This window comes from Sorex fumeus, unplaced genomic scaffold, assembly GCF_029834395.1.
Source record: "Sorex fumeus unplaced genomic scaffold, SorFum_2.1 ptg000063l, whole genome shotgun sequence".
In the NCBI taxonomy this organism is placed as follows: Eukaryota; Metazoa; Chordata; class Mammalia; order Eulipotyphla; family Soricidae; genus Sorex; species Sorex fumeus.
Window position 1 is genome coordinate 76,509,750 of NW_026606120.1, and position 22,802 is coordinate 76,532,551.

At 52.2% G+C, this 22,802-nt stretch overlaps 2 protein-coding genes across 2 annotated transcripts; one reads left to right on the top strand and one right to left on the bottom strand.

The window, feature by feature from the left end:
* Positions 1-976: 976 nt before the first annotated feature.
* On the top strand, positions 977-12,891 carry IFI35 (interferon induced protein 35). The gene is made up of 7 exons (XM_056127825.1): positions 977-1,118; positions 10,682-10,777; positions 11,113-11,272; positions 11,834-11,940; positions 12,039-12,225; positions 12,314-12,420; positions 12,612-12,891. Exons 1-7 carry the CDS (start codon positions 1,098-1,100, stop codon positions 12,792-12,794), a joined length of 861 nt encoding a protein of 286 aa, XP_055983800.1. The 5' UTR covers positions 977-1,097; the 3' UTR covers positions 12,795-12,891.
* Positions 12,892-13,374: 483 nt separating this feature from the next.
* On the bottom strand, positions 13,375-22,095 carry VAT1 (vesicle amine transport 1). Its single transcript, XM_056127130.1, has 6 exons — positions 21,595-22,095; positions 17,358-17,565; positions 16,824-16,994; positions 16,631-16,720; positions 15,003-15,244; positions 13,375-14,873 (listed from the first exon to the last, which is right to left on the bottom strand). The coding sequence occupies exons 1-6, from the start codon at positions 21,997-21,999 to the stop codon at positions 14,790-14,792; spliced, it is 1,200 nt and encodes a 399-aa protein (XP_055983105.1). The 5' UTR covers positions 22,000-22,095; the 3' UTR covers positions 13,375-14,789.
* Positions 22,096-22,802: the final 707 nt, after the last annotated feature.

The following is a 22,802-nucleotide window of genomic DNA, read 5'->3' on the forward strand; positions in this document are numbered from 1 at the left end:
AGCTTATCCAGCCTAACCACAGTTTGGAACTGAATTTATGTTCCTTGGCCGAACATTGGAGTTCTTGTGCCAGGAGAATAACCCAAATGGCTAAAGTACATGCTTTGCATGCAGGCCCCCAGCACTGCATGGATCTCAAAAACTAGCTCCTTCCCTCTTAGATGATTCTTAAAGCCTCAAGGTCCAAGTTCAGATGCTCTCCTAAGATTTGGATGTGACCAAACTTCTAGGAGTGTGGCCTTGGCAAGTTTCTACATTTCTCTTTACCTCAGTTTACAATCTCAATTACAAGGCTGGGATGGCAGGGCATTTGCCTTACACTTCGACAGCCTGGGTTCAATCCCTGGTACCCCATATGGTCCCCTGATCACCCACAAACAAACAAAAACAATTCTAAATGGGTTTAGCTGAGATTAACTGAATTAATAACTGATTGATGCGGAGTTTGCTTATAGGTAGGTTCTCCTGAACTTGAAGAGGTTCCCAAGTTTATATGGCTTCTGTCCCCTTTTCAGAAAAAGAAAAAACTGGTATCAATATAATTGATATTGTAGCCCCAACCACCACCACCCCCACTTTATTTTTTCTTTTTGGGTCACACCCAGAGATGCACAGGGGCCACTCCTGGCTCTGTACTCAGGAATTACCCCTGGCGGTGCTCAGGGGACCATATGGGATGCCAGGAATCAAACCCCGGGTCTGCTGCATGCAAGGAAAACACCCTACCTGCTATGATATCGCTCTAGCTGCTCACACACACTTCTTTAAGGAGACAAACAGCTCTTGAGGCTACTACAGAGTACCCTGGGTGGTTCCAGCCCCCACCAGAGGTGGTGTCACCCACTTTGAGAGGCTTCAGAGATGAGGAAGTAAAGGAGGGACTCAGACTCCTCCCAGGGGTGGAGAGTAGCTGGGACACGTGAGCCAGCCAGCCAGGAAGGCACGATATTCCCCTGAAATGAAAGTGGAAGTGAAATTGAGAGCAGCGACCCTGCTGAGGAGACCAAAACCTCTCAGAAGGTACCAGACAGAGTTGAATCCTGGTGACCTGTCACTTGGTGTTTGAAGTCTCGGATTTTACCAACCAAACACTACTCATGTCAGCCAACCACGATGTGGTAAGTGAGGAGAGTGGGGAGGGGAGACGCACAGGAGCACCCCTCTAGCCTGAGAATCGAGCTGTGTCTCCTCTGCCTTGTGGAGTTGGCCCCTAGCCGACCCCTTGCTACAAAGATAATACCCCTAAAACCTGCACCTCCAGAGCTTGTGAATTCGATGGGAGTGTGCAATTTTGTTCAAAAGTCCATAGTTTCCTTTTGGTACTCAGAGGATTCTATGATTCAGAGTGGAAGAATTACACTCTGGGGCTGGAGCAATAGTATAGCATGTAGGATGCTTGCCTTGTACGCTGTGAATCTGGGTTTTATTCCCTGCACCGCACAGGGACCCTCAGGCTCCACCAGGTATGAAATCTGAGTACCTCCAGGTGTGGCCCGAAAGGGAAAAAAAGCACTAGGAACCCAGAGAGAGAGTACAGGGGTTAGAGTTAGGATGCCTGCTTTACTTGGCATTCAGCAGACTCAAATTCCAGCACCACATGGATGCCCAAGGGCCACCTGCAGCTACCCCAGAGCACAAAGCCAGGAGTAACCCTCAGTATCGCTGGCCCTAAACCCCAAGATAAAAATTAGCATAACATTAAAAATGACGGGATGGGGCTGGAGAGATAATACGGAAGGTAAAGTGCTTACCTTGCATGCACCCAAGGGGCCCAATGCCCCACACTCCATGTGGTTCCCCCAAGCCCCACCCATATTGATCCCTGAGCCCAGGTGGTTTTCTGACTACTGGTATGTACCAAAAATCAAAAAATAGATAAAAGTGAGTCAGAGATAGTATTGCAGGTTCAGTACGTAAGCACTTGCCTTTCATGTGGCTGACCCGGGTTTGATCCCCAACACCTGCGGGTCTCACCAGAAGTGATTTCTGAGCACAGAACTAGGAGTAAACTGCCAGGTGTGACCGCCCACACCCGACATCATCCCCAAGATATAATACACCCCGCCTGGTTCCAAATCCCAGTTCCTTAATTTTGTAACTATGTCAAGTTGTTAGCCTCTAAAGTCCCATTTCCTTTTCTCTATCATGGGGATGATAATGACACTTCTCTCTTTTTTAAACAAAATGAGAATTAGAGTATTTATTGATCTCAGTTCAATTTATTTGCATATTTTTACTTCTTTGAAGATAGGATTTCTAAAAATTTGGATAATGACACATCTCATGAGAAGAACTCCAAGAATTGAACTAGGTTGTTTATAAATTGGCCCTCCCGTTGATCATAGATTTGCTCGAGCGGGCCCAGTAACGTCTCCATTGGAGACTTTGTTGTTACTGTGTCTGGCATATCAAATACGTCACGGGGAGCTTGCCAGGCTCTGCAGTGTGGGCGAGATACTCTCGGTAGCTTGCCGGGCTCTCCGGGAGGGGCGGAGGAATCGAACTCGGGTCGGCCATGTTGGCTGCATGCAAGGCAAACGCCCTACCGCTATAGTGAAAATGTGCTACACTGATGGATAGATGAAAAGTGTTGAGTTTACATTTGGGTTTTTTGTTTTTGTTTGTTTTGGGGGCCATGCCCACACCAAGTGGTTCTCATGGGGTTACTCTTGACACGATGCTCAGCAGTGCTGGGTAACCATTTGGTGCTGGGGATTGAACCCAGCCATTCTCACGGGCAAAGCTTACTCTCCACCCCTTTGAGAAACCTTTTCCAGAGGTTGGTTGTTGTCCTTTGTGCTTTGAGGGCCACAGTCAGCACAGTGCTCAGGATTTACTCCTAGCTCTGTGCTCAGGGATCACTACTGGCAGTGCTTGATGGAATCATATGTGGGGGGGTTATTTAATTATCTTTTATGGGAAGGCCCACATCCTGCAGTGCTCAGGACTTACTCCTGGCTCTATGCTCAACGATCACTCCTGGCAGGCTCAGGGGACCATATGGGATGCTGGAGATTGAACCAGGTGTGCCACATGCAAGGCAAGAGCCCTACCCACTGTACTATCTCTCTGGCCCCCATGGCCCATGTTTGACTTGCTGTGGCCCACTAATGAATCTTAACAAATCTGAGTTTCTTCATCTATTACTGGGAACTGTTAAAATAGAAAATATTGATTGATTTATAACTTTTGCCCCTTTTTATTGTTGTTCTTTCTGTGATGATGGGACTCATACGTACGTGGTTGTGGTACTTTCTGGAGGTCACACACCGTATGGTGCTGGGGATCCCAAAGAGCAGAGCTGTTGGATTGCCGTTGGCTACATGTGATGTAACTGGGATGAAACTTGGGCTTCATGGGCCTCACTTGTGGGCTTCACAGAGCTTTCTCCATGCCCCCCCAAAAATAGAAAACATTTAATATAAAACTTAAATGTACCAAGCACCACTGCTCCAAATAAAATTATATAAAGAGGAAACTTGTGATTATGCCCATTTTACAAATGAGAAAACTGAGCACAGTCATATAATTTACCCATGATCTTGAGTAAGAGGGTATATGTCCTTTAGGTTTTTTATTTTTGTTTTATTTTGAGTGGCCACACAGGTTTAATCCCTCTGGGCTTAGGGATGACTCCTGGTGATGTTCTGGAAACTCAAAGAAATAAAACCAGAGCCAACTGCATGCAAGACAAGTGCCCAGCCTCCTGTGCTATCTAGGACCTTAAATAGCTTTTTTAGTGAGGGAGTGGCCACAACCGGCTATGTTCAGAGATTCCTCCTGGCTCTGTCCTCAGGGATACTTCTTAGAGGTGCTGGGGGATCATCTGGAGTGCTCAGGATTGGCCTCATGCAGGGCCTCATGCAATGCCTTACCTGCTGTACTCACCAGCCCCCACCTTAAATTCTATTTTTTTTTCCTTCTCACCTTAAATTCTTAATTCAGAGGCTAGAGTGATAGCACAGCAGGTAGGGTGCTTGCCTTGCATACGGCCAACCAAGGTTCAATTCCCAACATCCCATATGGTCCCCCACCAGGAGTAATTCCTGAGTGCATAAGCCAGGAATAACACCTGTGCATCACTGGGTGTGAAACAAAAAGCAAAAAAAAAAAAAAATTCTTAATTCACCCCTAATCATTGACACCAGTACTGCAATTTGTATTAATGAAGCCACATCCAAGCGTGAGCCACCAGTGGCATGTGCTGGTGTTGATCTGTTTAGGTATCTAAAATGTATATTCTCCCGGTGTTCAACGTTGTATGGATCACACTAGCTTGCCTTTACAGATCGTGTTATCAGGAAGTAAACATCTAGCGTGTCTACTATAAATATTTGAATTCAATAAGTGGCTACTGTCAGCCTGTAATGTTCTAAGAGTCTCCTAAAAGAGCCCAGGAAGGGGCCGAAGAGATAATACAGCAGGTGGGGCACTTGCCTTCACACGGCTGATCCAGGTTCCATCCACGGAACCCCAAATGGTCCCCCAAGCCCTGCCAGGAGTGATTCCTCTGCTCAGACCCAGGACTATGGCCCCAAAATCAACTGTCACTGTCACTGTCACTGTCCTCCCGTTGTTCATCGATTTGCTCGAGCGGGCCCAGTAACGTCTCCATTGGAGACTTTTGTTGTTACTGTGTTTGGCATATCGAATACGTCACGGGTAGCAAAAAGCTAGAGTGTGGGTCAGCTGTAGAGCTAACGCCTCCTGTGTATGATACCTGGATTTGATCCCAGTACTCAGATAAAAAATGATATAACAAGAAATAGGGCCCTTTAAGAGAAAGGTTGGGAGTTGGTGATAGGACATTTATGGAGTTAAACAAACTCTCCAAAGCGGAGTCTGTAACCCTGGCATCACTCTTTGGTGTGTTCTGCTCCATCTCCATTAAACACACAGGCATAGAGGCTGCGGCCTTCCCTGTGAACACCGGCTCCTTTATGTTTATTTGTTTTGGGGCCACACCCAGTTGTGCTCAGGGCTTATTTCTAGAATCACTCCTGGATAACTCCTTGTGGGCTCAGGGGACCACATGAGATACCAGAGATCAGCTGCATGCAAGACAAGCACACTACCCACTGTACTATCTCTCTGACCCCAGAACATGGACACTTTTGTGCTCCCTGCTCAAGACTCAGGTTCATTCCTGACACATCCATGGATGTAGAAGGAGAAACCCAGATTTACTTCCCTGACTCCACATTCTCATATCTCCTACTCATCCTGCCCCAATTGTCAGAATAGTCTCCTTAAGCACCATGTCTACCACTTCATTCCCCACTCCAGAAGTCTTCCCTCAATCACCATTTTCTTCTGGTTACCAAAGCTAAATACCTCTGCTCAGGTGTTTTTAAGAAAAAAATTCTGTGGGGTTGGAGCCGTAGTACAGCGGGTAGGGTGTTTGCCTTGTATGCGGCCAACCCAGGTTCCATTCCCAGCATCCCATGTGGTTTCCTGAGTGCATGGGCCAGGAGTAACTCCTGTGCATCGCTGGGTGTGGCCAAAAAGAAAAAAAAATTCTGCTATGGAGCCAGAGAGATAGTACAGGAGGTAAGGTACCTGCCTTATATGCAGCTGTGTTGGCCATGACATTCATTTGAATCCCTGGCACCACATATGGTTCCCTGAGCACTACCAGGGGTCACTTCTGAGCACAGAGCTAGGTATAGTTCTTGAGCACCTCCATTTGGGGCCCTCAAACACCCCCTCCATAATAAGATTAAAAATCTAGGACTGGAGCGATATTATAGCAGGTAAGGGTACTGACCCAGGTTTGATCCCTTAGTATCCCATATGGTTCCCCAAGCACCATTAGGAGTAATTCCTGAGTGCAGAGCCAGGAGTAACCACTGAGCATCATCGGGTGTGGCCCCAAAACAAAATTAAATTAAAAATCAACTATGAGGGACTGGAGCGATAGCATAGCGGGTAGAGCATTTGCCTTGCACGTGGCTGACCCGGGTCCTATTCCCAGCATCCCATATGGTCCCCCGAGCACCGCCAGGAGTAATTCCTGAGTGAAGAGCCAGGAGTAACCTCTGTGCATCGCCGGGTGTGACCCAAAAAGCAAAAAAAAAATCTACAGTGAGGGGTTGGAGCAATAGCACAGAGGGTAGAGCATTTGCCTTGCATGCGGCTGACCTGATTTCAATTCCCAGCATCCCATCCGGTCCCCCGAGCACTGCCAGGAGTAATTCCTGAGTGCAAAATCAGGAGTAACCCCTGTGCGTCACCAGGTTTGACCCAAAAGACAAAAAAAAAAAATCTACTATGGAAGAGACGAGGGCCTGCTTGAGCAAATCGATGAACAATGGGAGGACAATGCTACGGTGCTACTATGGGAAAAAAATTAAATTAATTAACCACTGCTATAGTGGTTGAATGGGCTGGAGTGATAGCACAGCGGGTAGGGCGTTTGCCTTGCACGAAGCCAACATGGTCGACCTGAGTTCGATTCCTCTGCCCCTCTCGGAGAGCCCGGCAAGCTACCGAGAGTATCTCGCCCCCATGGCAAAGCCTGGCAAGCTACCCGTGATGTATTCGATATGCCAAACACAGTAACAACAAAGTCTTCAATGGAGACGTTACTGGGCCCGCTCGAGCAAATCTATGAACAACGGGAGGACAGTGACATTAACAGTGACATAGTGTTTGAATATTGAAGTACTTTAAAAAATATCTGCTATTTCTGGTATTGCTAATATCTGGTATTGGAGGGGCTGGAGCGATAGCCCAGCGGTAGGGCGTTTGCCTTGCACGCAGCACAAAGCTCCAGATTTGATCCTGACACTGCTTGGTTCCCCTGGGCATCAAGCTGAGAGTAGCCCACAAACACAGCTAGCTGTGACCCACCCCCCCCCAAATTTAAAAAATAAATAAATAAATAAATAAAACTCACTATAGTCTGAGATGTGACAAGTAGTACAATGCTTGCTATGCATGTGTGAGGCCCTGGGTTTGATCTCTAACACTAGAAAACACTTAAAAAGCTGAGTTGTAAAAATTGTATTTGTCTCTAGGGTGGGGGTTTGGGCCACACCCAGTTGGGGCTCAGGGGTCATTCCAAAGGATACTCAGGGGGTCATATGCAGTGCTGGGGATCTACCCAGAGTCGGCTCTGTACAAGGTAAGTACATTAACCCTGGTAATATCTCTCTGGCCTTATTTACTTTTTTTTAAAAGTTATTTCTTAAATAGCGTTTCCAGGACTAGATTTTCAAATAATTAGTATAATTAGACCAAGAGTGAAAACAGATGGGTCTGGCCAGAAAGATGTAGGAGGGGGATGTAAAGTACTGGTGCCATGTTCCCCTGTGACAGAATTAGGTAGAGCCGAGATGAAGTTGCCACTTTGGGGGGTACATCTGTTCTCCAGTATGTCTGTCTCCCCACCATTCCCAGTCTATATGGGCCCAGTGGCTCACTGATGGCATCTAACTGGCACTTAAAGGCTCAGATCCCAGGGCTGGAGAGATAGCACAGCCAGTAGGGCATTTGCCTTGCACGCGGCCGACCCGGGTTTGATTCCCAGGATCCCATATGGTCCCCTGAGCACCGCCAGGAGTGATTTCTGAGTGCAGACCCAGGAGTAACCCCTATGCATCGCCGGGTGTGACCCAAAAGGAAAAAAAAAAAAGGCTCAGATCCTCAACTCCTTGTTAACTAAAATTATCACTTCTCTATTTCTTTTTTTTCTTCCTAGTTTCAGGGCTGCTCTGAGTACATGTAGAGCAGTACACTTTTCAGCTTACACTTTTCAGTACACTTTTCAGTTTAAACACAGGCTTATGTAATTGTGACAAGTAGGATATCTTCAATAGAGGAGAAACTTACATTTAAAGAAAGTCAGGAAATCTTTCCCTTCAGCTGCGTTTTGGCAAATTCTCAGCAACTTGACTAATCAAGGCCCACATTTGTGCTTTGGAGGCCTAAGGCAGGGAGCACTGCAGGTGTGAGCAGGATGTTGTCCTTAAGATAAAGACTTTAATATCTAAGGGCTAGAGAGATAATTCTCCAGGTAGGGATCTTACCTTGCATGCAGCCAACCTGGGTTCAATTCCTTGGAACCCCATATGCTACCCCGCCACCAGCTCTGCCAGGAGTGATCCCTAAGCACAGACCCCAAAGTAAGCCCTAAACACAGATGGCCCATAAACAAAATGGGGGGTGGGAGGAGGAACTTAAAAGTCTAGGGCCTGGAATGGAGCTCTGATAGAGCTTTTGTCTTGGATACAAAAGCTTGAGATACTGGGTTCAATATCAAACACCACCAAAAGGAAAAAAGAATTTAACGGTCATGAAATACACTAGAAACGTGGGCTAGGGAGATAATTTAGCAGAGGCAGGCCTTGCGTGCAGCTGACCTGAGTTTGGTCCCCAGCAGCACACATGGTTCATCAAAGCCTGCCACGAGTAAGCCCTGAGCACTTCTGGATATGGCCCAAAAACAAATGGCTTCAACAAGAGGCTGGAGTTGAAAAATTGGTAGGGATTATCTCAGCACTTCCATGCTCAAAGGAAGTTTCTTTTATTTTTTGCTTTTTGGGTTACTCCCAGCGATGCTCAGGGGTCACTCCTAGCTCTGTACACTCAGGAATTATTCCTGGCAGTGTTTGGGGGGACTATATGGGATGCCAGGGATTGAACCTGGGTCAGCCACATGCAAGGCAAACACCCTACCTGCTGTACTATCATTCCAGCCCCCGAAAAAGGAAGTTTCTTTTTCCTAAGAAGGAAACCTTTAAACTACTTGATCTCATAATTTTCTTTTTAGGGGTTGGGGAGATGGTACCGCAGGTCAAACATTGCCTTGCATTCACCTGACCCACCCAGGTTCAATTCCCAGCACTTGGTATAGTCCCCCAGGAGTGAACCCTGAATACACAACCTTTAGTAAGCCTTGAGCACACTGGATGTGCCCCCCAAAGAAAACAACAACAAATCCCAAAACTTTCTATTTATTTTTTACCCTAACTTAGAGGAATAAATATAACGGGAAAAATAATACAGGAGTTAAGGTACTTGGCTTTTTGTTTTTCCTTTTTTTCCTTCGGGCCACACCCAGAAATGCTCAGGGGTGACTCCTGACTCTGCACTCAGGAATTACTCCTGGCAGTGCTCAGGGGATCATATGGGATCCTGGGGATCAAACCCAGGTTGGTCACATGCAAGGTAAGTACCCTGCTGACTGTACTCTCTCTTCAGCCCCAAAGGCATCTGTCTTCCTTGTGGCTAACTCTGATCACTCCCCAGCATCACATGAGTTCCCACCACCACCAGGAGGGCTTTGGGCACAAAGCTGGAAGTAGGCCCTGAGTACTGCCAGAAACACACACACACACACACACACACACACACACACACACACACACATACACGAATATATATATATATGACTAGGTACCTTTTTCTGTATTCACCAGCTAGCATTTTTTTCATTGTCTTTTTTTTTTTTAACCAAAAGCAAAACTTAGGGGTTACTCCTGACTCTGCACTCAGGAATCACTCCTGGGCAGTACTTGGGGTACCATATGGGATGCCGGTGATTGAACCCAGGTTCCACCATGTGCAAGACTCATGCCCTACCTGATGCACTATCACTCACTGTTGTTGTTTTTGTTTTGAGCCACATCCGGCGGTGCTCAGGACTTAACTCTTGGCTCTGTGTTCAGGGACTCCTGGACTTGGGGAACCATGTGAAGTGCTGGGGATCAAACCCAGGTTGGCCATAGTATTTCTTTGGCCCCTAAGTTGTAGCTTTCTTTTGCTTAAATTCAAACTCACACTGTGTTTCTTCAAAGCCCTCTGTCATATGCTGCCTACCTTTCATTCCTGCACTTCATTTGTTCACACAGCAATACATATTTACCAAAGGTCTGTTTTGTGCTACGAAACAGAACACTGAGCAAACAAAGATGACAGGACCCAGGTCCCCTCCTCCCAGTGGGATCACACTTCTCTGAACAGACCTTGTTTGTCAGACGCCCTTACCACAAGGTGATTTTGCTGGCCAATGTCCACTTCATGTCATAAAGGTGTCTTGACTCCTATCCCCAGTGGTGTCATTCCACTATCTTGTTTTTAGCTCTCTCTTTCTATCTGTTTGTCTGTCTCTCTCTCTCTCTCTCTTCCTCTCTCTGCTCAAATCACACTCTGTTGAAAATCCACTTGATACGCAGGAAAAGGGCAAGCCTGGAGATGTGGGGTCAGTGACACCTGGTCATGTCCACGATGACGCACAGGATCCCAGCTTGGAGTCAGGCTGCCCAGAGCTTGGTGGTGTGTGCAGATCCCTGAGCCTGTCTGAGCTTCCCATTCAGAAAACCAAGGACGAGGCTTTTTGTGTCCTAGGATTGGTCTGAGTCTGGAGCGACATCATCCACATCAAGGGCTGAAGGAGAGGGGAGGCCTTGCATGCAGCAGACTCCAGCCACTGCATATGGTTCCCCCAAACACCACTAAGGGTCACGCCTGAGCACAGAGACAGAAATAGGCTGGGGTGACTCCTGGAAGCATCACAGGTGTAGCCCAGCCCCACACCCCCAAAAGGGGGAAGGGCTTAGCCCAGTCCCTGGGGTATGGTGTTTAATAAATGACAGACCTCATGTGTTCACTGGTGCCCCTTCCCCCGGCTCATTCATGCCCTGCAAAGGGTGTCTCCTTGTTCCCTCTGTTCTAACAGGCCCTCGAGGCCCTTCGGGGGGAGCAGGCCAAGCTCCAGATGTGTCTTCAGAAGCTGCAGCAGAGGAGCAAGGAGCTCAAAGACCTGCAAGACAAGGTAAGCCAGGTGCTGGGGTGTGGTCAGGGAACAGCAGGGGAGTTCATGTCACTCCTGGCTCTGTCACTTCCTGGCCCTGTGACCTGAGCGAGCATGTTGCTTCAACTCTCTGAACCTGTCTGCTGCTCTGGAAGGCGGAAGAACTCCCGACCTCACAGCTCGGATAAGGACAGATCTGTGCAGTGGCTGCCAGGAGGGCCTGACCCGCCTCATTTCTCCAACACCATTCAGTCACCAGCCTCACGGGACTGGGACCCAGAGCTTTCGGGAGGGAGGAGTCAAGGGATCTCCCATGCCTCCTCCTGAAGGCATCCTCTTACCATTCTTACTTCTAGGTCCCATTTCCAGTGCCTGAGGTCCCCTTGGTATTCCGAGGACATACTCAAGGACACATTCAGCAGGGAAGGGAAGAGACGAAGACTGTGATTTCTAACCTGCGGATATGCTACCCTCTGTCTGGGGGCTCTGCATTGATCACCTTTGATGATCCCATGGGTGAGCTCAGGGACTGAGGTGACAGTATAGCGGGTAGGGCATTTGCATTGCACACGGCCGACCCGGGTTCAACCCCAGGGATTCTATATGGTCCCCTGAGTTATCTCCATATTGCCAGGAGTTATTCCTAGGACTGGACCGATAATAAAACTGGTAGGGCACTTGCCTTGCATGCGACTGACCTGGGTTCAGTGCCTGGTACCCAATATGGCCCCTAAGCCCTACCAGGAATGATCCCTGAGCGCAGAGCTAGCAGTAAGCCCTGAGTGCCACCAGGTATGGCCCCAAAATGACGATTTATTATAAATAAATAAATAAGGATGAGAGACTGGAGTGATAGTACAGCATGGAGGGTGTTTGCCTTGGACATAACTGACCTGGGTTTGATCCCCAGGCTCCCATATGGACCCCAAGCACTGCCAGGTATAATTCCTGAGTGAAAAGCTGGAGTAAACCCTGAGCATAGCCACCTGTGACCCAAAAAGACAACAAAATAAAATAAGGGTGAGCTGGAGGAGGCTGGGGACTTCCTAGGACTCACCCTACCTCCTGCACCCCCAGTGGCTGAACGGATACTGCAAAGGAGGGAGCACCAGATTGACCTGGAAGAATGCCGTCTGCGGGTGCAGGTCGAGCCCTTGGAGCTGCCCATGGTGACCTCTATCCAGGTGAGGAGAGGCTGGACCCTGGGACATGCAGGCGGTGCCTGCCCCTGGGCATGGCAAGTGCAGGGGTGCCTGAGACCACCCTCTCCGGCCTCTCCCAGGTGTCCAGCAAGATGAACAGCCGGAGGGTGCTGATCAGTGGCTTTCCTGCTGGGCTCAAGTTGAGCGAGGAGGAGCTTCTGGACAAGCTGGAGATTTTCTTTGGCAAGAGCAAGAATGGGGGTGGTGATGTGGAATCGCGAGAACTGCTACCCGGGGGCGTCATGTTGGAATTTGCGGAGGAGAAAGGTAGGGTCCCGGCCGCAAGGCCAGGGTACAGGGCCCTTGGGTCTTGAAATTCCCCTGAATGCTAACGACTCCTCTCCCCTCCCTACAGTGGCCCAGCGCCTGTGCCAGATGGGTCAGTTCACGGTGCAACTGGGTACACAGGAAGTGGCCCTGCGAATCTCTCCCTACATGAGTGGGAAGGTGGAGGACGCCAAGGTAAGTGGGTGGGCAGTGGGGTCAGACATGCCCAGGAACTTTCCCAAGGAAGTTGTCAGAGCCCCAAATCCCACTAGCCTGCCCAACCAGTCTCTCCAGACCCCTCACTGCCCCTCCTGGCCACCCAGCCCAAGCTCTTCCCACAGCCCGACTCCCAGGGGCTTTTGACTCTGTCTCCACTCCTTTTCCAGTTTCAGTTCCAGCCAGTAGACAGGTCGGTGCTGGTGTTCAACATTCCCGATGTCCTGGACAGCCCGGAGCTGCACGACATCCTGGAGATCCATTTCCAGAAGCCCACGCGGGGCGGCGGGGAGGTGGAGGCGCTGGCAGTGGTGCCCTCCGGACAGCAGGGCCTGGCAGTCTTCACCACCTAGTCGGGCTAGGGGGGTGGTCCTTCCCCTCCATTCCAACGGGCCCTGCCAAGCTGGGGTCAAGCCAGGCCGGGCTCGGTGCTGGCCAACAGCGGGCAGTTATTCCAAATTGTGGCTTTTCGTTTTTATTTTGTCTCGCCGGAGATCAGAGCTGCATGCAGGTCATTACACCGGTGGGCCAGGTGAATGCTCTCTGCTGAGCCTGGTGGCTTAGGAGCCTGAGAAACGTGGAACACGGCAGAGCGTGAGGTTGGCCAGACCTCCCTCTTGAAAGAAAACTGGGTATGAGGGCTGGAGTGATAGCACAGCGGGTAGGTCATTTGCATTGCACGCGGCCGACCCGGGTTTGGTTCCCAGCATCCCATATAGTCCCCCAAGCACCGCCAGGAGTAATTCCTGAGTACAGGAGTCAGGAGTAACCCCTGAGCATCACCGGGTGTGACCCAAAAAGAAGAAAAAAGAAAACTGGATATGGGCAAGGAAGGTGGCTGTGGGTTGGGATGAAACCTTCCCTTCCCTTATCAGCTCTAGCCTTGAGCTCATCTTCCCTCCGCACCCCCGCCCCCTCCAGTCCCCAGGCAGCACCCGGGACCCAGGTTTTGGCTTTTTATTGACACAAACACAAAGGCAGCTTCGGTAAGTGGGGTGGGGTACACAGAAGCGGAAATCGCACACTTTTAGGCCTCCTTTACACGAGGAAGGGGCTGAGCCTTCCCCCCCACCTCCTGTTGGCCGTGGCAGGGGCACTGAGCTCCCCGATTCCAGCTCACAGAGTGGGTGACAGCCTGGGCTCAGGAAGTCCCTTACTTTGGTTTCAGGGGCTCCATTCCTCACCAACCCCACCTTACTCCCCTGCTCTATCTCCCCACCCATGTAAACAAAACGGGGGGCTGTTTGCCAAGCTGCCTCCCTGCTTCGAGAAGGCAGTGCCTGCCGGGGACCCGTGGGAATGTGCTTCGAGTTGACTTTGGTCCCAGAACCGGGTGGGGCGCAGCCTCTCGGAGTGTGGTGAGCGGGGCCCCACTTACCCGTGGGGCTGGGAAGGCTCCCCCCCTGCCTCGCCTCCCCCACCCACCCCTAGAGAAATGACAGCCCCCAGAAACAGGACCAGACCCTGGAAGGCCAGGGGCTGCTCCCCACCCCACCACCCCCCCCGACTGGCACACACACAGATTTTTGGCAGTGTTGTGGGACTGGGAGCAGCAGAAACCCCAGCTCCACCAGAACAAGGAAGGCACTGGGGGGGGCCCGGGGGTGGAGAAAGGGGTGCGGCAGAGACCGGGACCTCCCCCCACAGACACAGCACAGGTTTTCCACGGCTAAGGCACTGAGAACAAATCCAGAGAACTCAGTGGAAGGGGGGGCTGGGGGCACGAGCAGCCGGATGCCGCCCTTGGTGGCAGAGGCAACCTTGGTGGAGAGTGGCAGAGAGCCCGGAGGTGGAGGAAGCCTGATTGTGCTTGAGAAGTTGGCGCAGGAGAGGAGACGCGGCCAGTGCACAGAGGTGGTGCTGGCCGGCCCTGGGTTGGGGGGAGGGGGGACAGCAGGGAGAAAGGGACATGCTGGACTCGCGTGCACGGAGGTGGCACCCCCACCCTGAGCTGGCATCTCAGTTCTTTGGGGAAGGTGGTGGGGCCAGGGCGGAAGCACAGGGAAGGGGAGGGGAGGGGAGGGAAGGGAAGGGACTGGCTAACGTTGGCACAAAGCAGCACAGCGGGCCCGGGGACAGGGTGGGGGCAGGAAGCAGCCCACCTCCCTCTGACCCTCCTGTCCCCTTGCAGGCCCAGACATCCAAGTGGTCACTTCCCAACCTCTTCAGAGGGCAGGAAGGCGGGGGGTGGGGAAGGGCTGGGGCTGGGAGAGGTCAGACAGGGAGACCCCGGGGGGGAGAGGGCAAAGCAGATGGACAGAGGGTGAAATGCAATGCGAGAGGCTGGTGCCAACAGTGTGGCTTCCCAGCGTGCCCGTCCCGCACCCACAGGTCTCCCGGCCCCCACCCTAGTTCTCCTTCTCTAGCTCCGGGACCAGGAGGACTTTGCCCACATTCTTCTTCTCCTGCATCTGCTTCATGGCGTCTACCACCTAGGGAGGAAGAACAGACTCAGCTTCCGGTGCCCTGTGGCCCTGCTCCCCCTGGGTGCCCCGGCCCTGGACCCTTGGCCGCCCCGGTCCTGCCCAGGCCAGGCTGACCCTGCACAGCTGCACACGCACCTTCTCAAAGGGCCACACGGAGTCGATGTGGGGCTTGATGCGGCCCTCGTTGTAGAGCTTCAGCAGGCGGGTCACCACCGCCCCAACCAGCTCCACCTCACCCTCCAGGTAGCCCAGGTGGAAGCCGCACACGGCACGGTTGGCAGGCAGCAGCTGCAGCGCCGTCACACTGAACTGGTTCCACCACGTGCGCGCCAGAGCCATGATGTTCCGCTTGGGGCCCGTCAGCAGGTTGGCCATTCCTGAGGGACAAGGACCCAGGTGACAGGTCCCTGTCTGTCCGCTCCCTGCGGGCCCCTTCCCTCTCTCCAACTGGTGCAGGGAAGGGGCGGGCCACTGCTCTACCTGCTGGCCACCAGGCCCAAACCAAAGTTTAATTTTAGATTTTGGTTTGGGGCCGCACCTGGTTTCAGTATTTACCATAGGAGGTGGCGGGGACTGAACCCTGGTCGGCTGCCTACAAGATAAGCACCCTATCTGCTGTACTATGATGCCAGCTCCAAGATAGGTGTTTTTTTGTTGTTGTTGTTTTTGTTTTTTAGCATTTTTGGTCACACCCAGCAATGTTCAGGGGTTATGCCTGGCTCTGCACTCAGGAATTCCTCCTGGCGGTGCTCAGGGGACCATATGGGATGCTGGGAATCGAAGCCGGGTCGGCCACATGCAAGCAAATGCCCTACCTGCTGTGCTATCGCTCCAGCCCCCCAAAATAGGTTTTTAAAATGAAAATGCAGAGCTTAGAGATACAGCACAGCAGGTAGAGTACTTGCCCTGTATGCAGTTAACTTGGGTTCAATCCCAAGTACCACATTTGGTCCCCCAAGAACCACCAGGAGTAATCCTTGAGCACAGAATCTGGAGCAAACCCTGAGCACTGCTAAATGTGGCCCCAAAACAAAAAATAAATGAACTGAAATGAAAATGTAGCTTGCCCAAGAAGCCCAACAAGGTATAAAACAGAGGAAGGCAAACTGGCTGATTCTTTTTTTCCTTCTGGACTAATCTTCAAACAGGAATAAAGAAAGAACACACAGAATTTGAGCCAGAGAGATTGCAGTTAAGGTGTCTGCCTTGCAAGTGACTGACCCCACTTGGACCCCCCCACACCATGTATGGTCACCTGAATACCACCAGGAGTCACCTCTGAGCACAGAGCCAGGAATAGTCTCTGAGTATTGCAGGGTGTGGCCCCAGTACTCCCCCATTCTTCAAAAGAAGGAGAGAAAGGGAAGAATGAAAAGAAAAGGAGGAAGGAAGGAAGGAAGGAAGGAAGGAAGGAAGGAAGGAAGGAAGGAAGGAAGAAGGGAAGAAGGCAAAGTAAGAAAGGGAGAGAAGGGAAGGAAGGAGGAAGAGAAGGGGAAGGAAAGAAAGAAAGATGGGAGGGAGAAGAGGAAGAGAAGAGTAAGTGAGGGGGAAGGGAAGAAGAAGGGAAGGAAAAAAAAGCAAGCAAGGAAGGGTTTGCTGACACTTGGAAAGTTGTGAGAGAGACTGACAGGATGTCAAGTAGAGAGGCACCAACCCCAACCCTCACCTGACACACCTCTCCAGAGCACCTTCACTAAAAAGTCCCAGGGCTGAGTCCCCCCTGGCTCCCAACTCCCCCTCTCTGCCCCGGCCCAATGACTCACCATAGGTGATCACTTTGCCCATAGGTTTGAGGAGATTGTAGCCCTTGGCGGTATCTGAGCCACCCAGAGGGTCCATGACGATGTCCACCCCTGTGACAGGAGAGAGAGGTTCCGGAGTAGAATTAGGAGCCACGGATCCGAAGCCCCCCTCCCTGACCTGCGCCGCGCACCCCTCCTCAGTGCCTGGCCCCACCTTTGGGGGAGATCTTCTTGATCTCATCCACGTAGTCAGTTGTGTGGTAGTCAATGGGGTACGTCACCCCATTCTCCTTCAGCACCTCGTGCTTGCTGGCCGAGGCCGTTCCAAACACCGTCACATTCTCCACCGTACGGCACAGCTGAAGGGCGGCCATGCCCACACCCCCTGCGGTGGACACTTGTATGAGCAGAAGCCACACTCTGTTCCTGCCTCTCAAGGACACGGTCCACCCCTGGGCTTGTTGGAGGCTCTCTCTCCCCTTCTCCCTTGACCAATTTCCATGAGTGAGAAATGACGAGGGGGAGGGGTGGAGGGATGCTAGGCTAGGGCGCTGTTGCTAAGGCTCACACACCAGGCTGGACCGAATGCCGACTGTTCCCATGGCAACAGCACTGCAGAGGCCGCTGGGCCCACAGACTGAGGCAGTCTGGTGTTGCCATGACAACAGACCAGAGAGGCCGCAGGGAAGGGCCTGGAAGGCCATCTGGGTGGGGTAAGCAAGGGGTGGAAAGAAAAGTGACACGTCACCTGCAGCCATGTGCACTAAGACGCTGTGGCCCGGCCGGAGGTTGCCGAAGTCAAAGAGGACCATGTAGGCTGTGACGTAATTGACCAGCAAGGCAGCAGCTTCCTTGAAGGACATGGCTTCCGGCATCAGGAAGGTCTGCACTGAGGGCACTGTCACCTCCTCTTGCCACATGCCTGAGCGGATCAGCACCATCACCCGGTCCCCAACCTAGAGAAACAGAAGAATCTCATTCAGTGAATCACAGGCAATTTGTGACCTAGGTATACACAGCTCCCTCCCTGGCCATGGAGGGAGAAACAGCGGCTACAGCAGTCAGGGTAATAGTAATAATAATATCATCATCAAAAGCAAAAACAGGGGCTGGAGCAATAGCACAGTGGATAGGGTGTTTGCCTTGCACGCGGCCAACCCGGGTTCGATTCCCAGCATCCCATATGGTTCCCTGAGCACCGCCAGGGGTGATTCCTGAGTGCAGAGCCAGGAGTAACACCTGTGCATCGCCAAGTGTGACCCAAAAAGCCAAAAAAAAAAAGCAAAAACAATCTGGGGCTGGAGTGATAGTACAGCGGGTAGGTAGGGCGTTTGTCTTGCACACGGCCAACCCGGGTTCGAGTCCCAGCATCCCATATGTCCACTGAGCACTGCCAGGAGTAATTCCTGAGTGCAAAGCCAGGAGTAATCCCTGTGCATTGGCAGGTGTGACCCCCCCCAAAAAAAAAGCAAAAACAACCTGGGGTCAGGGAGATGGCACAATGGGCTGCAGTACCTGCTTTTATAGGTAGGAGACCCAGGATTTATTGAATTTTTTTATTTGGGGGCCACACCTGCCTGTGCTCAGGTATTACTCCTGGAGGGACTCAGGGGACGATATAGGGTGCCAAGTATCAAACCTGATAGGCTGCATACAAGGCTGCATACGCCCTCCCCACTGTACTACCACTCCAGCCCTGGGAGAACCAGGTTTGATCCCCAGCATCACATATTCTTATACCACCAGGAGGGAACCCCAGAGCACAGAGCCAGGAATAGCTCCTAAGCACCTCTGAGTGTGGCACCAAAACCAAACAATAAAAATTTCCCTTTACTGAGGGTTTATTGAGGGCCAGGCCCTATTGCAAGTACTTTATGTATAAGAGCACTTTAATCCTAATACAAGTTTTAGGAGACAGGTACTATCCTTACCTCCACTTAACAGATTATACTTCAGTATTGTGTAAGATCCCTGAATGCATGAAACTTAAGGTTAGGGTAGCATCAAATATTGCTAAGGAGGTCAAACTGCTTCAGTTTAAAGAATAAATAAATGGGTTCCCAAGTTTACCAATGGTGTGACCTTGACAAAAGAAAAATTAACATTTTTGAACTTGCTTTCCTAACTGTAAAATAAGGCAATTATGGGCCAGAGAGATAAAACAACAGCAAAGCACTTGCCTTGCAAGGAGCCAATCCAGATTTAATCCCCAGCACTTTGTATGGTCCCCAGCTCTGCCAGGAATGATCCCTGAGCACAGAGCCAAGAGTAAGCCCCGAGCACTACCAGGTATGGCCCAAACTTCCTAACCCCGCAAAGAGAAGTATTAGCTAATAATAACGGTAACAATCATGACAATTCTTGGAAGGAGGGGAAGTCCCCAGTCAAGTAACAGAAGGAGAAGTGTGTGGCAAGGGTCATACCAAAGTGTAGGTAAGGCCTCTGCCTGGTTAGGGCCGGAGGCAGTCACCTCTGGACCAGTAACTGAGCCAGTACTGAGGGCCCAGAAAACACCTTCAGGGCTGGAGAGATAGCACAGCAGGAAGGCATTTGCCTTGCACGCGGCCGACCCGGATTCGATTCCCAGCATCCCATATGGTCCCCTGAGCACCGCCAGGAGTAACTCCTGAGTGCAGAGCCAGGAGTAACCCCTGTGCATCGCCAGGTGTGACCCCCAAAGAAAGCAAAAAGCAAAAAAAAAAAAAAAGTAAAAAAGAAAACACCTTCACCCAGTGATGCAGGGAGGGGCAGGAAACAAGGAAGCCACACAATCCCATCCTCTAGGGAAAGCTCTTCTTTCCCACTGAGTCACCTGCCTGAGAGCCTCCTTGGCAGCAGGAAAAAAAGCAAAGAAAACAAAACCTAGGGGCCGGACCTACAGAACAGTGGGGAGGGCGCTTGCCTTGCAAGCCTGTAACCCTGATCTCTGGGTTACAGAGTTGACTCAGGTTCAATCTCTGGCATCCCATATAGTCCCCCCAGCCTGCCAGGAGTGATTGATTCTGAGCCAGGAATAATCCCAGAACACCTCTGGGTGTTGCCCCAAAACAAAGACCAAAAAAAAAAAATGAAACCCCAGGAAAAGAAAAAGACAAAACCTTGGGACTGGGGAGACAGTACAGTTGGGGAGATAATACAGTGATAGGGTGCTTGCTTCACATGTGGCAGACTGTAGTTCAATCCCTGGCACCCCACAGGGTCCCCAGCCCTGTCAGGAGTAAATTGGGCATGACACCCCCCCCAAAAAAAAAAACAAAAATAAGAAAATCGAACCTTTCCCTCTAGTTTAGCAACTAGGGTCAAGACCAGGGTAGGGCAAGGCCTTCCCGGTTTGCACACCAGGAGCAGTATGTGCTGGGACCGTTCCTGTTTGTCTCGGCCCCTGCCAAGAAAGATGGGAATTCTGTGGAGTAATACGCTTTTTTATGTCCCTGAACTTTTTCACTGCATAAGAGGAGGAAGGCGGGCCAGGATCCTTCCAGAAAACACTGGCATGTGATGGGGTTCTGAAAGGTGTCCACCGCGCCGATTCGGAAACAACCCAGAAGAATTGGCAACAGACAGTGCTCAGTCACAATCTGAAACCAGAACAAGGCTCACAGTCCAGGCTAATGCCCAGCCCATCACAGGGCAGGGAGGGCCCTGACCCCTCTGTAACCCAGAGATCAGGAGGGAGGGAGGCCTGTGCTCCCCAATCCAGCCTCTTACATCATATTCAAGCCAGGACAGGATATCCTGTATTTATTGGGCGGAAAGTGTGGGAAGGGAAGGTTTGGTGGGTGGCCTTCAGCAGTAACATGAAGTACGACCCCCGCCTTCCCCAAAATCCCCTTGAGCACCCTCATAAGAGTTGGACGATGATGGAGAAGGCAGAGGAAAGGGTGGGGCCTTGGCTGAACTGGAGAAGCTCTCAAGGAGGAACTGTGCGCACCAGAAATCCAAGAATTTCAGCTCTGGAATCTGGGGTTGGCAGGTCCTCTGCAACACAAGGCGGCCTTGGAGGGGCCTCTCTGATCCCGGCTTGATTTGAGAAGGAACCCCTAAATAAACAAGGTCTGCGTACAGGGTCTCCGCCCCGCGCCCCATACCCCCACACCCCCGACCCCAGGTCTCTCCAAAAGTTGGTCATTTGGAAGTCTCCGGTGTCCGGGGCTGTGGCCGAGATCCGGTGATAAGGGAAAGGAGGGACAGACCGGCAGAGCTGGGCCAACCTGCTCATGTTGCCACACCCCCCACCCCAGTCTGAAGGGACTGCGCCGCGGTTCTTCCCGGCGCTGGGGTCCTCCGAGAGGAACGCGGAGGCGGTTCCTCTGGACTACCGGGGTCGCAGCCCCGCCAGCTGAGTCACCGCAGGACGAGATACGGGGCAGTCACTGGTCACGGGAGACAAGGAAGCCCAAGACAAAGATCCCGAGACCTGGCCCCCCCCACCCGGCTGCCGGCGGGGTGGGGCGGCCCCTCTCCTGATGGGCGGGTCCGCTCCGGGCCCCGCTCCACACCCCCACACACCACGGGGCTGCATGTGACCGGGGCTCGGGCACGGCCACGCGCCCGCGCCCTGCTCACGCTCCCCCGGGGAAAGGGGGCACCAAGTGACACTCAGGGTCACAGATCACGATTCCCTGGGGAGGGCTTTGCGCGCAGGGGACAGGTGTGGCTTTTTATGAAGGTTCTGAAGGGAGGAGGTGGTCATTGTGCGCATGCGCGTGGACGCCTTATTGTCCCTCTCTCACCCCCCCCATGCCTGCTCGGAGTCGGACAACCATCCGGGCGACAGCCACAATTAAAAAATAATGATAATTGTATACACACACACACACACACACACACATAGATATATATATATGGGGAGAAGTCGGTAACCCCATCTCTGTTCCCCTTTTGATTCAGTTCTCCTAGGCTGCTTTCCTGCGCCTTCCCAGCCCATTTCCCCCGCACCCCACCCGACCACACCCCCCGGCTCCGCCGGCCGCTGTCCCGCTCACCTTGCGGTCACTGACGCCGTCGCCCACGGCGATCACGACGCCCGCCCCCTCCATGCCCGGAGTGATGGGCAGCGGCGGCAGCCGGTCGTACAGCCCCTGCCGGGCCATAAGGTCGGCGAAGTTGAGCCCGCAGGCCCGGACGCGCAGGGTTAACTGGCCGGGCCCGGGCGCCGGGGGTGCGGCCGGCCGGCTCTGCAGCTTCACTTTGTCGTAGCCCCCGAAGCCGGTGAGGACCAGGCAGCGCAGCGGGGGCGCCGCGGCAGCCCCCTCCGAGGAGGCCGGCGCCGGCGGGCTGGCGTCGGGCGCCTCGGCGCTCGGGGGCGGCGAAGACGAGTCTTCCACCGTCCCGGTCTCGGCCGCCACCACCACGGTGGCCGCCTCTGCGACCTCTCCCTCGGCGGACATGGCTGGAAATCTGGACGTGCGAGCACAGCTGGATGGAGGGTTTACAGCTGGGGAGGGCGGGGCGCACGTCCCGACTGCAACTGCAGACCTTGGGCGGGCGGGCGGGGCGGGGCGGGGCCAGGCTGGGGGCGGGGCCAGGCCGCGGGGCGGGGCCAGGCGGGGTCTTGGGCGCTGGCTTAAAGGGCCAAGGCCAAAGTACGAGTACTCCAAGAGCTCTGAAAATAGGTTCTTTGGAGAATTTATGAGGACAGACCGGCGCGAGGGCGCTTGTGGGATTATAAAGACTGCGATCTAGTTTATTCATAATGAAACGTATGAAAATTTAAAAAGTGTTACCTCTGGGGGCTGGAGCTGTAGTACAGCGGGTAAGGCGTTTGCCTTGCACGCGGTCAATCCGGGTTCAATCCCAATCATCCCATGTGGTCCCTCGAGCACCACCTGGAGTAATTCCTGAGTGCATAGCCAGGAGTAACCCCTGTGCATCGCCGGGTGTGACCCAAAAGGAAAAAAAAAAGTGGCACCTCTGAAGGAGCACCTGTGGAGCACGGTTCCGCCCGTGACCCAGATGATTCCGAGGCAGCAATCAGAGCTCGATGTTGCAGTGATTCAACTCCTAGCAGGAAGACCGAATCTTAAAAGCTTTCTATCAACCTTTGCCTGTTAAAACTCTGTGCCTCGTTATCTGTTCTGTGAAATAGTGATCTATTGTTTGCTCCAGTTATCTTTACAAGGTAAAGGTCAAATGAAATCCAGGATCCTTCATTAAAAAAAAAAAAAGGCACTATAAGGGTCCGGAGCGATAA